The 14,224-nt window shown below is 39.5% G+C and overlaps 2 protein-coding genes and 1 long non-coding RNA gene across 8 annotated transcripts in view; 1 reads left to right on the top strand and 2 right to left on the bottom strand.

Annotated features, from left to right (window-relative positions):
- On the top strand, positions 1-9,270 carry LOC132697439 (pickpocket protein 28-like). Of its 4 annotated transcripts, none has more exons than XM_060662963.1 (7): positions 1-1,013; positions 2,357-2,671; positions 3,720-4,017; positions 4,067-4,268; positions 5,919-6,084; positions 7,506-7,594; positions 8,911-9,270. In XM_060662963.1, exons 1-7 carry the CDS (start codon positions 703-705, stop codon positions 9,006-9,008), a joined length of 1,479 nt encoding a protein of 492 aa, XP_060518946.1. In that variant the 5' UTR covers positions 1-702; the 3' UTR covers positions 9,009-9,270. The 4 variants fall into 4 exon arrangements, with proteins under 4 accessions (XP_060518946.1, XP_060518944.1, XP_060518945.1 ...); XM_060662961.1 differs by having other exon boundaries at positions 7,506-7,580; XM_060662962.1 differs by having other exon boundaries at positions 3,726-4,017; positions 7,506-7,580.
- LOC132697440 (uncharacterized) lies at positions 6,241-7,512 on the bottom strand. Its single transcript, XR_009618153.1, has 2 exons — positions 7,094-7,512; positions 6,241-7,014 (listed from the first exon to the last, which is right to left on the bottom strand). It is a non-coding gene; the product is annotated as an uncharacterized LOC132697440 (long non-coding RNA).
- Positions 9,032-14,224, bottom strand: part of LOC132697438 (uncharacterized) — a 19,257-nt gene continuing 14,064 nt past the window's right edge. For all 3 annotated transcript variants that reach the window (XM_060662959.1, XM_060662960.1, XM_060662958.1), the window contains 3 exons: positions 12,526-13,010; positions 12,341-12,469; positions 9,032-9,874 (listed from right to left, as the gene is read on the bottom strand). In XM_060662959.1, the coding sequence (XP_060518942.1) occupies positions 9,543-9,874; positions 12,341-12,469; positions 12,526-13,010 (946 nt within the window). In that variant the 3' untranslated portion in view covers positions 9,032-9,542. The remainder of the gene's footprint in view (positions 9,875-12,340; positions 12,470-12,525; positions 13,011-14,224) is intronic.

Genomic DNA, 14,224 nt, shown 5'->3' on the forward strand with positions numbered 1-14,224 from the left:
TTATAACCTTGGGGAATATAGAATTAACAGCTAAATCAATCTGCAGCTGGTTGTGTAATGTTACTTCGCTAGGCAATTGCGCCGGCAACCGGCGAGTGTCCCAACGTTAGGTCGTTTTTAATGAATATTTCGTGATAATTTGATCTCTAGTGGACACGTTAATTTTGTATCGGAAATAAATACGAATTTAATTTTTAATAAAGGAGTGATTTTTGTAGTATATAATCTTTGAGTGCCTCTTACATAATGCCTTTCCAACTCCTCTGTCAAGGAACTTTATTCTTTTCCGCTTCTATGCCGCTGAAACTATTTGAAGCTTTTTTTCATATTTGGTTTTTTGGTAGGTGAATATTTCCCCCGTTTAATGATGGTTTTCTCTATTTGGAAGTTCCCACCATTCACCGAGAAATCTGGCTTAACGATCCTGGAAGTCTTGCCCGATAGCCAAAAAAACGGATCATAAAAAAAAACCATTACACCGTTTGTTTGATTGGTTAGTTTACGTCACTATCGACTTCCGCATCTATTTCGTGTTTTAATGTAAACAATTCGATACATTGTTTCCCATCAGATCGCGAGTACATGTTTCGATCAATTATTCACTCGGTGGGTCGCGTTTCAAAGCATAACGGTAATTTACCTCCGTGTCACTGAAATCGTAAATCAGCGGTTGCGAAGGACAGATGTTAACGGAGATACGACATGCCGGTCGGTTTTGATAGACGCTCGCTCGTCAGGTCGTTTTTCGAAAACACAACGTTTCCGGCCTGTCGTTTTTTCGCCGGAAACGTTACCAAATTGGAAAGAATCGTATGGGCGATCGTCCTGCTTGGCGCGTTGTGCCTGGTCGTCATGTTTTCCGTGCATATTTTTCGGGACTGGACCGCAGGACCGATATTCATCACCCTCGAACCGTCAAGCAAGCCTATAGACGAGGTGGAGTTTCCTGGTGTCGCTATTTGCGATATAAACGTGTTGAGCAACAGCAGAGTTACAAGACTGGCCGAGCGACTGTGAGTACCACCGCAGACTAAACGTAGTTAGCCGCGCGAAATCACGGAGCACTAAAAATATGTGGACGGAATGGAACGTCTATGCCATAAAAAATGCAAGTAGATTAAGAAGTGCAAAGTCAGTATGAAATGTATTAACATTATCACATTACACATTAGCATGAAAAGAATGACCAATGTCAAAAATAAATGAGGCACAGAAATGGTCCAAAACAAAAATAACAAGCACCCGAGTAATAAAGATTGATGATGTATTTTCAATGCAAAAAACATCAGAAAAATATGTCACATTGGTTATACCAACAAAAATGTATATCAGACGCATAATAAATATCAAATTAGATCATTTCAAACGCAAATAATTTTCCTCACGATAATAAACAGTTGCGAGAGTTACAGACAAAAATAAACAGGTAAATATTCATTCTTTGCAAAGTAAATAGGCGAAAAAATAAAAGGAAAAGAAGTGTATTAAGAATTTGGGTCAATGTTCTAACAATTATTCAATTATTTCAAGTTTCATTTGATTTTTTAATTTTTTTTTATATTGCCCAATTCTGAATTGATGTTTTTTAATGTCTCTAGCAAAATTTAAATGGGTATATTTGTTTACATTGTTATTTAATTTTAATTTCCAAAAGAATGTTAAAAAATGGCGGGTATGGCAGAACATTAAAGTATATTTATTTTTGAAAGTAAACAGGATCAAACTGATCACTACCTTCATAGTCGATAAAGTCGCAATGGTGGTTCGGTTAGATTTCTTTAGTTAATTAGACGACGTTGAGATTTGGTACAGGATATAGATATAAAATTATTTTCGTAAATTTGATAATCTAGCAGTTATCACAACAGTTTTTAACACTACTGCGAATTGCCAACACCATGGATTGTACATTGCACGTTGTCTAATTAAAGTAAAAAGATTTTTGATAGGATCTTGATTAAAAGAATAAATGGGTAAAAATGCAAATATAGGACTTTGAGGTTAACGGATTCCAACCTGATTTTTAGACCCTGTATTCAATTTCTCACAGCAGAGGTTCTGAAATCCCTAAGTAACTTAACCTTCAAAATCTATGCCTAACTTCTAAGCAAGAACTGCTTGTCTGGGCAACGTTACTCTGGCTACTCGCCAATCGCCGACAATTGCCACAGTTTACTTTACCTTCCTTCTGTTGGGCAAGTCTACCACGGACATTCGCCCATAGTCACGGTCAATAGAACGGAATTATATATTCAAATGTCATTTTAACTAGAAACAGATACGAACATCGATGGGGTCTCTACTCTGCCATTTCCGTCTAAATTTTTAAAATTCCGCATTAGAATTTTATGCCCAGAAAGCGATCTTTGAAGCGAGACGTCGCCGAAACGGCCCACCTTCTGCGACATCTCGGCAATTTGTACACGTGGAACGTGCAGGGCATGGCCGAATTTAACGAGCTCCAGAACGTCCTGGAGGCGAAGAACTTTACGGTTAACGGAGACGCGTCGTCGCTTCTCCTCGGTCTTTCTACTCCCTGTGGGGAGATGTTGTCGAATTGCGTCTTCGACGAGCAAGAGTTCGATTGCGCCACATTGTTCCATGCGAGGCTGACCGATGCCGGTTTCTGTTGCGTGTTCAACAACGTCAGGCCGCTGGAGAGGATCGATCTGTAAGTAGTAATTCGCCCTAAAGAAGTGAGACCACACTTTTAACTATGCCTCGACGTCCAACACCTCCTACATCACCACACCGTTGAAGTATGAGTCATTACATGAAGGCAGCGGTATATCTGGTCGCTTGACGTACATATAATATCAAATATATAGGGGAAAGATAAAAAATACACGTTTTAATTGCTTTATATGATTTTAATGTTTAAAATATAGTGCAAATATGCAAATAGCTAAATTTATTCAGTTAGTGGGGACATTCTCGTTTTCTTTTTGATAATTCCGAGAACGACCTACAAGCAGTTTTATTAGAGGAGTTTAAAAAGTGGCACAATTAAGAGTTTGAAAGAAAACTAATGTTCTGTCAAAGGATAAAATGTATAGTTAATGAAACAACTCTGCAGCAGCTTTAAGTTTCATTTCCGACTCTAGTTATCCCAATATTTAAAGGTTGGGAAATACGGGCTTTTGGGAACTATAGCCTTAGAAAAAGCTGTATTTGTAACGTAGTCATTAAGCCAATTTTGAAAAGAGTTGCAACATAGTAAATGGGAAAATCACACAAACTCTTTCTGCGAGTTATCTATTCCGAACCTTACATTGCCGCCCGTTTGTCACCATATTTGTACTACTTAACTTTTAGTTTTGCTAATCAATAGCCAAAATAACCAAAAAAAATTTTTTTCGAAATTTTCTAAATAATACTTGATGAGATTTGATTGTGCTTTATCTTTAGAGTTTTGATGTCGGTATGGACTTCAACGTCTCTGCGAAATTGCTGCAAAAACACACATATAACATTTTTGAATATTGTACAGAATATGTCGAACACCCTATGCGATATGTGAAAACCATAAATAAAATAGTTTTAGCTGTGCGTGCGGGCTATATGGCCTTGTCTAAGAAACTGCCAACCGAAGTTTTTTGCGAATACCGGGCACACAATAACTTTTTCCATCGCATAAACGGTATGAGAAATGTTCTTTTTCTTGTACCCTAGCAATCGATTTAATCGATTTTCGAAAGCAACCGCGCCAAACCTGTAAGTTACAGAAAGGAGAACGAGAGTGGGGCTCCGATGACGTCACGACCCCGCAAGTTCGCAGGGTTCGGTCCCGAACAAGGCCTGTCCGTGACGATCGGTGCCAATTTGAGCGACTATTCGTACACAATCCTCGAGACGCAAGGCTATTTGCTCAAGATATTCTCGCCTCACGATTACGCGGACGCACTCAGCGGCTCCCTGTCTCAGGTGATCGTCGCCGCGGGCCAGCATTCCATGATAAAAATCGACACCGATATGTTGATAAGCGAGCCGCAGATCAAATCGCTCCCGCAAAAAATCGTAAAGGTTCCGGTCGCAGTTGTTTTACTATCTCACTGTCGGATTTCAGAGAAACTGCAAGTATCCGGACGAAGGTGAAACGATGTTTGGCAATTACACTTCCAGCGACTGCTTCGTCAATTGCAAAATCAACAGCATAATGTCATTGTGCAATTGCGTGCCATTTTTAATGCCGGTCGAGCCACGCGTCGACGGGCGAGAGATCAACTTCTGTAACCTGATAGACGTGCCGTGTTTGAACAAGTACAAAGGTAAAGCGGCCTCAGCGATTTTTTGAGTGTTTGTGTAACATAATGCGAAAGTTGTGACTGTAAAATCAGCCATGAGTATAAATTGTCCATTCCATTGCAATATAACTGCTAAACTTGTGACTGTAAAATCTGTCACGGGTATAAATTATCCATTGCGTTGTAAATTTATGACTGTGTTATGACGAGTATGAATTGTCCATAATACTAAAGTTTCGCCTTTAAAATCAGTCACGAGTATAGATTGTTAGTTTCATGCTAAACTTGTGGCTGCAAAATTAGTCATGAGTATAAATTATCCATTGCACTGTAACATAATTCTAAACTAAGTACTGCAGAATCAGGGATTCATTGTAAAATCAGCAATGAGTATCCATTGGCCACAATGCAAAACGTTTGCCTGTAAAATCAGTCACGAGTATAAATTGTCCATTGCTTTGTAACGTAACATTAAACATGATTGTAGGATCAGCCATGAGCGTAAATTGCCTATAATGCTAAACTTTTGCCTATAAAATCAGTCATGAGTAAAAATTATCTATCTAATGCTAAACTTATAACTATAGAATCAGTCATTGACTGTAAAATCAGCCATGAGTGTAAATTATCCATTGAATTGCAATATAAATTCAAAACTTGTGACTGTAAAATCAGTCACGTGTGGATGGTCCATTTCATTGTAAAATAATGCTAAACTTGTGGCTGTCAAATCAACCATGAGTATAAATTGTCCATAATGCTAAACTTTAACATTTAGTCATTAGTCTAGATTGTTCAGTGAATTGCAATATAAATTCTAAACTTCTAAAATTCTGGCTTCCAAATCAGGCATGAGTATAAATTGACTGTAAATTCAGCTATGAGTATTATCACGTATTGCTAAACTTGTGACTGTTCATAAAACTAATCTTCTGACTGTAAAATCAGTCATGAGTATAAATTGTCCATAATACTAAACTTGTGATTGTAAAATCAGTCATGAGTATAAATTGTCCATTGAATTGCAATATAAATGGTAAACTTGTGTTTGTAAAATCAACCACGAGAATAAATTGTCTATTGCATTGCTAAACTTGTGACTGCAAAATCAGGTATGAGTATAAATTGACTGTAAAATCAGTCATGAGTATAAATTGTCTATTGAATTGCAATATAAATGGTAAACCAACCACGAGAATAAATTGTCTATTGCATTGCTAAACTTGTGACGGTAAAATCAGTTTCGGGTATAGATTGCCTATTTCATTGTAAAATAATACTAAACTGGTGACTGCGAAATCAGGCATGCGTATAAATTGACTGTAAAATCAGCCAGGAGTATAAATTGTCCGTAATGCTAAACTTTTGCCTGCAAAATTAGTCATGAAATTGTTCATTTCGTTGCAACATAATGCTAAACGTTAATCAATTAATCACAAATAAGATTTCCAAGATATGAAACATAAGATCACCATGACTGCTGTCTTCAAGAACTTTCGACAGCATCAAAAAGACTTTGACACAGTCTTCCAAGGTTTATTGTCGTAGTGGTTGGAAGTATCGAGAGCAGATTGAATATATAAAATACAAAAAAATAAATCGATGGCAATTTATACTGACGGATTTTATAGTCACAAGTTTAGGATTACGTCATAGTGTGCTTATTAACTATAGAAAAGTGGTCGAAATATTATCCGAGCGGTGCGACGGACCGTCTCGAGGAACTCCTGCCAGAGATGCAAGAGTCGCTGAGTTGCGACTGCGCGTCCAACTGTGACGACACACTATACTACGTGGACGCGAATTATTTCGATTACCTCACTCCCGACCCGGCGACCAGGTGATGACAACGTCATCGTCGCACGGTGTAACGAAACAGACGTTTTGTTGGACGTTGGGCAATATTTCTCATATCGTCTATTGAAACTACACAAAATTTGACAAAAATGGTGTTCTTCTGTCTCTACATCTTGAAATTGAAATGAAATGAAATGGCTTGTTATCATTAGCTAATATAAGTATATTTCAGCGTTTTACATTCGGTAAATTTTTGGTGTCGATCGGCAGAGCATTCAATAATCGAAGCCCATCACTAAAGAGGCCTTTTTGCATTTGTAGAGTTTTAACAAACTGAATATCAAAATCATTTTTACCGCTAATATTATGAGAATGTTTATACGACCAAAGAACTAAATAATCCTGTAAGTAGCATGGAAGTAATTAATTTTTCATTTTATATATCAGTAAAACATTAAAGAACTCAATACTCTTAGACACTGACAACCACGCTAAATAATCATTACACGAATCGGAATGTAACGTGTACAACCCAGAATGGCTTTATTTTGTAGCACTTGTATTCTATGAACATCACTGTTTCTACAGGGAATTAGAAGCGAATTACAATACCAAAAATGAGGGCTGCTCCAGTGGCTAAGCTCAGGCGAAAGTCTACGCAAAAAAACCTATCTTTTGTACAAATAAAATCTAGTTGTGAGAAATTTAATTGAGAATCTAGAACTAGTCCCAGATACTTCATTTCTGAAACATTTCCTATTAACCTACTATCGATATAAATCTTCAAATTATTATTATTATTAAAATTTTGCTGTTTATAAAACTTCTGGATTCCTCCTGCGTCGGTTTTTGCTTAGTCGAAATTGCTGACGTTTCGCCAATCATCCTGTTGGCTTCTTCAGAGCTTGACTGAAACTGGCTCGTATTTTACTCTGTATGAGCCAGATTTGTTCAAGCTGCATAGTTACAAATACTAAAAATACAGGAACTTATGAAGCAAGACGAAAAACAAATTTTGAGGAGCTACATTTAAATCTTTTAAACTAACTTACCATTGTAAAGGCACTTTTGTTCCCGTGGGTAGGTATTTTTGTCATAAAAACACGCAAAAAGTAATAGGATAATCATGAAACATCACAAATCGAAACAACAGTGGCACTGACCTCATTTTACATTTCAGGTAAATCAATTTTCCGGAAAAATTACGAGAATGTCGCAACTCATTAAACAAATAATGACTTTAAAATAACCTACCGTAACTTGGGCAAAAAAAAACTCGAATTTTTATATTTTCAACACGATTTTATCTGTTTGAAAACAGTAAAGTTTAAACCTCTGTAAAAACGGCGAAATAGTGTCTCATTCGATATTCCATTTTAGAAAAAGAAATTAAGTCTCATATCCAACATTTAACACGCATTCGTTCCACTGTGCATCGTAGCCACTAAATAGTTGCGTTTCCAGGGGCGTCTCCAAGGTGACAGTCTTTGCCAACAACGCATACGCGAACTTGTACAGAAGAGTCGTGACCGTCACTTGGTACGAAGGTCTAAGTAAGGAACTGATATCGGGCTTGGTCAGCCGTGCACAATTCTTCATAATGGCTTTGTTATTTCTTAACGGAAGCCGCCAAAAATAGCAAATAATTGCTATTTTACCTCCTGTTAAAATGGTCGGAAAATAAATACCTAATCCTGCAGTCGTCATATTTCAACATAACTTCTTGGCTGCGATTGACCTAAATCTGTCGCCATGCTTTACTGAACAGTTGTGCGCGGCCGAACAACCCCGGTTTTATATTTTTTACGCGGAAGAACGACTGTCAGACTGCAAACGGGGTGATCGACGTTACTATAGATCGCGATTGGTCGTGGTTCGGTCACAGACCGATGAATCAGAAAGGTCACGTTTAGCTCGGCCGCGGTGACGTCACCACATCCACTCGAGCGTTATTTGGTTTGAAAAATACGTACTTAAATTTTAATTCAATTAATTTATTATTGCCTTATCATACGTTATTATGGTTCTTTTTTCTTTTAGTTTTAACTATATTTCTTATAAAGCACACCTGCTAACGCGAGATGTCTTTTCACACCAAAAATCGGTAGTCAATCAAAGGTTGACCAATTGTTGACATATATTACATTAATGCAACGCAAAACTTCAGGAATGATGGTGATATCATCTACTGCATGTTTCCAACTGCACGGAAGATACATTAACTATGGCCTAGAACAATTATTTTTAGAGAGGAAGTTTTTTACTATTGACTTACCCGAATGTACTGGCAAGTGAAACAAAGGGGTTGAGTTGGTTCTTGGTGTAACCACGGTTTAACTATCGGGTTACTAAGAGTTGGGTTTTATCACACTGCTAATTTTCCATGGTCTGATACAAACTAATTTTGCATCTAACCTATCGCAAATATCATTCACTTTTCGACTTTGATGTTGTCTTTGCCTGACGATAACAGGGAGTTTTGTCAATAAGGCGCAGTTGGAAATCTTAAATTTTCCAATGTGGAATTTGTCCATCGGCATATTTATGTTGTTTTGTGCAGTTTAAATCCTCCTGTTGAGGTGATTATTTTTGGCATGACTTCCAATTAGGAGTAGGAGTTTGGATCACAGAGCAGATAGTGAAATTTTCTTTTGTGGCCTGCCGATTAAGGAATTGGTACTATCGGTTTATTAAAATCCCCTGTAAGACAACTCCTAAGCTAGCACAGATCGCGGACGGTAAAAGCCGATCACAGACCGTTGAATTGAAATAGTCGCGTCAGCTCCACGGTGACGTCGCCCGGCCCACTGCCGTATCAACTGCGCCGTTTAACATTTTGAACATTTACGTCAGCGCGTCCACGTTGCAGGCAATTTCGGCGGACTGCTGTCGCTGATTATGGGCGTCAGCATCGTGCACGTCGTCGAGGTCGCCGTCCTCGTCGCCAGACTTGCGATCCGCGCGTGACGCCGCAAAATAAAACGTCGGGAAAAATATAAACCTCGCTTTATTTAAATAAACGTGTCGAATACAAAGTTTACTTTTTTTTGTGGTGTGGGGGGGGAAGGTAATTTCGCCACAGGGAGTTTCGGCCCGACGTCGCGCGAAAAATTAAAAAAGAAACTCACGTCGCTATTATACTTAATATCACTAGAAAAATATCACCATGCTTACTCGAAAATAACGTTAAAAATATACGGGGTGTTGTGTGAATAAGCCGTCAAATTTCTCAGTTTTTCTCGCGTTTTCGAGTGTTCGGAAAAGTTTTCCGGTGTTCGAAGCTTCTCAAACGAGGTATATATCAGTGTCGCCATTTTTCCTTGACGTATTTCCAAAACACCTCGTATATTTAACCGGCGGCGGCCGCCCATAAAATATTCGGTTATTGCGACCGATAAAATCATAATAATAATAATAATAAAGACAATATTAGTAGTAGCGGTAATAAATAATGGCGGCAAACGGATCGCGAAGTGTCCGCGAAGGCCCCGCCCCCCCTTTTTAAGAGAGTATGACCAGCTGGCCGGTGTTGGTCGCGTAGATCAGGCCCTGACCGGAGGTCGGCAGCCATCTTATGCAGTTGATGCGGCTCTCGCGGCTCTGCTCGAGCTCCCTCAGCGAGGGCAAACGATCGCCAGGCACGTCCTTCTGTTCGATCTTGTAGACGCGCGCCATCACCCACCGGTCGCTGGGCACGATAGCGACGCGTCGAGATGCGAACCCCACCACCAGGTGCCTGCTGAGCGGCGACAGCGATACCGAGACCGCGTTCTGTTCGAAACTCGTGGTGTACAAGCACTGGCCCAGAGTCTCCCACCTCAGACTGTAGACGCCTACGAAACGGTAGGCGTGGTCGCAGTCCCATAACACTCAGCGGGTCTCGTGTTATTATTATTATTATTATTATTACACTGAAGAGCAAAAAATTTTGGTCGCGCAAGAAATTTATTCATTAATCGCCATTAAACTTATGATTGGTGTCTTTTAGATCAAAGGTGTCTTTAGATGCTATCGATGTGGCTATAATTGAAGCGTTAATACAAGATGGTTGGAAAAAACGGGAAACTTGTTGGTAGGAGTCTAAATGCTGAACAAAACGTATGCCCACGCTACGGGGAGTCTGGCTTAATGCGGATCCGGTAGAAGGAGGTTCACCATTTTTGGTTGTTTGGCTCTCAAATCAACTTCAACAGGTTAGAAATGTTAATGTTAATGGAATGGACTGTTAGAAGCCCACAGGGCCGCCATTGCACGGAATGGCAAGATTAGCTTTTGCCCGACGTAACTTAGACTAGGATGATTATAAATGGAGCAAGGTGCTGTTTTCCGATAAATGTCGTTTTTGTCATGCTGGGTCAGATCTAGGAGACCCGGAAAGAGATATGTATTGGTTGAATTGATGACGACTTCCACATGGTTATGGTCTGAGCGGGAATCAGTTCAGAAGTGACATCTCACAGATACACTACGGAAATCCTGGATGATCATGCTATGACTTTAGAGATGGAATTGTCAGTCAATATCTGAATGAAGTGGGAATTTTGCGGTTTGATTGGCCAGCACTTAGGCCAGATATGAATCCCATTGAACATGTGCGGGATGGGATGGGACGACGTATGCAACACCAGCTCGAAGAAGTACCCAAGAGCTGAGAGAGTTGCTAACGCATGCCTAGTCGACTACAAACAGTAGGGTTATTAATTTTCAGGTTTTCTTAATATTGTTCATTGATACTCGTTTCTTTAATTACAAACAAAAATTAATTGGGCTTTTTTTATAATAGACATTTTCTGTTTTCCGACAACATCATGGAAACCAACATCAGATTTTCCAATTAAATGTCAAATTCAAACTAACCAAATAGAGCAAAATAGATAATTTACCACCCACTAGATCGACGATTCGTTGATTTGAGTAAAGAGTTTACCAAACGTGTTGCATACTATACTTTTTCTACGACCGTCACAAAAAAATCACAATTTAGCAAATTAAAAATAATAACAGATTATCGGACTACTAAATTTCGTACCAATCAAACAAAATATTTACTAGTTGCCATTAAACGTAACCGTTTATCGTTCCGATCGGTTATACTATTGTAGTCTCTTTTTAATTGTGTACGTTACAACGGGGTAAATCCAATTTTAAAACGTTATCTTGTTTATTTAACTTCCACAATTGAACATTAAGCAGATTATTTAAAGAAAAAGACTGTAATTGGAAGAAACACCATCCAAGGATAGAGCTTTTAAGAGGATTAAATTTATAATATCGTATAAGCAAGAAAAAGTAGGTCCTAACCTTCAATTTTGTTTTGTTTGTACTGATGAAACATGGATATTTTCCAATGGTGCAGTTGGTTTTGGCAAGATATTAATATAAAAACTGTAAAAAACCACTAGGCGAAACGGTATGTAACATTTCTGTGGGAAACTAGACTTTAATTGTATTTTATAGTACATAGTACTTAAATTGTCTGATATATTGCATAACACTTTTCTGTGTATTAGTTTTTCGGTACATTTTTGCTAAAAAACACCAATACATTCACTGACATGACCGCCAGAATTGACAAACGTCAAAATTCAAAGCGTGCGGTAAAATCTCCGGACACATCCGATTGCACACAAACCTGTGCGGTAAAATCCCGGAAATGTCGGAAGACGCTAGATCGGTGTGTAATTCGTTATTTTACATACGGGAGTGGAAAAAATAATTTGCTCGCCAGAGTATTTACTATACCGGGCCAAAAAAAGACCATTTTCTAATTACCATGACGAATGAGTACGGAAAAATTTTGATTCTTTATCCCTGGTCTCGTTGGGCTAAAAAATTGAAGTAAACCATTTACTGTTTACAAAACTTCTAGATTCCTGCTTCGTCAATTTTGTTGAATCGAACAAGCTAACGTTTCGCCAATCATCCTGTTGGCTTCTTCCGAGCTTAACTGAAACTGGCTCGAATTCTAGTCTCTGTACCCGCTTATATACGGGTTGAGGGGGGCGGAGCTAATTGAGGGGCAAGAACATTGTCTCGGATGACTGAGTCGCAGTTAAGGTTGCTGCGACAATATGGAAATCAATAATATGATACAATGTTGATGCCCCTCCTATAGCTCCGCCTCCTTCAAACGGTACAAAGCTGGATTTATCAACCAGCGAAGCAGGAGATATCCAGAGGTTTGTTTTAAAAATCTAAAACCCGCACCGCACACTCGACGTCCTTGTTCGGAAACGGTTATGAGTCCTTTTTTACCGTAAAATTAGCCGTCCGCAAGATGGCGTACACGTTACACTCACCCAATCGGTTGGTGACGTTCAGGTAACCGCCCGAAGGCAGCAACGTCACCAAGATGGTGCCGTCGCGAGCGATGTCTACGCTCGCGTCGTTGTGGATCTTGCACTCGCTGACGATGACGTTCTTAAGGGCTGAAAAGTAAAAAAAAAATCAAAACGAAACGACGACGACGGTGTAGAGGACTCACAGTTGCCGATGGCGGGGACGGACCAATTCGAAATGTCCCACGCCTGGATCCTGTGATTGGGGGTGACGGTGGTGATCATGTCGCTGTCGTAGATCGCCTCACGTTGCGGGTCATCGAGATCAGCGTCGAACGGGTTCACGCTCGCGTAGAGAGGGTGCAGGAAGCGAGGCCTGAAGAGGCCGAGACGTGCGTTCGATCTCAGTTCCGAAACGCGTTCGGCGAACCTCTGACGGCTGAACGCGGACGATCTCTGCTGGTGTTGCGACGGAAACGAGAGAGAAGGTTCCGGAACCGGTACGTCGTTGACCTGGACGGTAGGGACGTTCCACGGACGCGCCTGACTCGACGATGACGACGACGACGTCGAAGCCGTTTCGTTCGCCTGCACCAGGTTCACGTTGTTCGTGCGGTAGAGGCCTGCGCTGCTGTACGGGCTGCCACTGTTCCTGTACCACCATTCCGAATCGGTGGCGTCGTCGCCGTCGCTGCGTTTAAATAAGGATATGTCGACGTTTAGTGCCCCGTCCGACCCCACGAACCAACGTTCTGTTTTTTTTTACAAAGAAACTTGAACAGTTACCGTAATACTAGTTCCCATTCCATAACAAACGACTCGGGAGGCATCCAGAAGTTTTGTAAATAGCATTATTAATTAATGCAGTGAAGGAGTTATACGACGTATTATTTATTTAGATGCACTGTTAAACAAGTTAAAGCCAACTATAGAACAGGGACATAAGTGACAAATTAACAAAAAATACAAAAGGACAGCAAAGTGCTAATACAACGTAAAATAAAACAAAAAATAATTATATGCCATTACTTAAAAAACGTACGTGACGTGCAGAAGAAGAAAATATAACAAGCTGGAAACTTGCCGAGTTGCACAGATCGCGCGTTCTGTGGAAAGGAGAAAATTTTAAAATATTCGTACGCGGCATAGAAAGGTAAAAGTTTTGATCTACTCGTCAAGTAACCCTGGAAACACCAAAGTTAAATTTTGATAAGAGGCCCGGATCAACAACCCGACTATGAATAATTTGGTACAAGAATAGGTGGATTTTGAACATCAAAAGAAGCTAGCATTATCTCGTCTATAGAACAAACTACAGACCCGATCTAAAATTGCTGCTTTGATATCTTATTAAAATAAACCGGTGGAGAAGCAAACTTGCGACACCTCGGCTAAAAAAAAACCTAATGTACGAAATTTCGCTGTGACCAAGCTAAAATTAAAAATGAAATCGGTAGATATTTAAAAAAAAAAAACAAGATTATGTATTTTTACAAAACTTCTGGATTCTTCTTGCGTCCGTTTTTGTTGTGTCGAACTTGCTTTGTTATTGTTATTGGGGCACACATTGGAGAGATCGAACGAAAAATATCAACTAAGCTCAAAGAACATCAACATGACTAAGGGAAATAAACTCATCAGCAGTTGCGGAACACAAACACGAAACCCGCCATAAAATTATATTCGATAAAACTAAAATTCTATACAAAATCTATAAGCGACACAACCTTAACCGTTTCAACAAGCTATAACTCGGGGAATATCACGATTTCAAATTTTTGTTAAAGGACTTCCATTATTTTACGAATTTTCCAAACTCAATTTCCGAACACCCCGTATAAGCCCCGCCGCCTCAGAATTAAAATCGGTTATTGGAGTTATTTCATCGATAAGGATCGCGCAATC

Source organism: Cylas formicarius, unplaced genomic scaffold, assembly GCF_029955315.1.
Source record: "Cylas formicarius isolate icCylForm1 unplaced genomic scaffold, icCylForm1.1 PGA_scaffold_1__22_contigs__length_36826433, whole genome shotgun sequence".
Taxonomy (NCBI): Eukaryota; Metazoa; Arthropoda; class Insecta; order Coleoptera; family Brentidae; genus Cylas; species Cylas formicarius.

What these genes read in the sequence shown, in the direction of transcription:
- LOC132697439 (XM_060662961.1), top strand. Translation starts at nt 703, where the DNA reads ATGCCGGTCGGTTTTGATAGACGCTCGCTCGTCAGGTCGTTTTTCGAA. An exon ending in CCGCTGGAGAGGATCGATCT is followed by an intron (nt 2,672 to 3,719) that starts GTAAGTAGTAAT and finishes CAAACCTGTAAG; the next exon opens with TTACAGAAAGGAGAACGAGA. An exon ending in AGAGTCGTGACCGTCACTTG is followed by an intron (nt 7,581 to 8,910) that starts GTACGAAGGTCT and finishes TCCACGTTGCAG; the next exon opens with GCAATTTCGGCGGACTGCTG.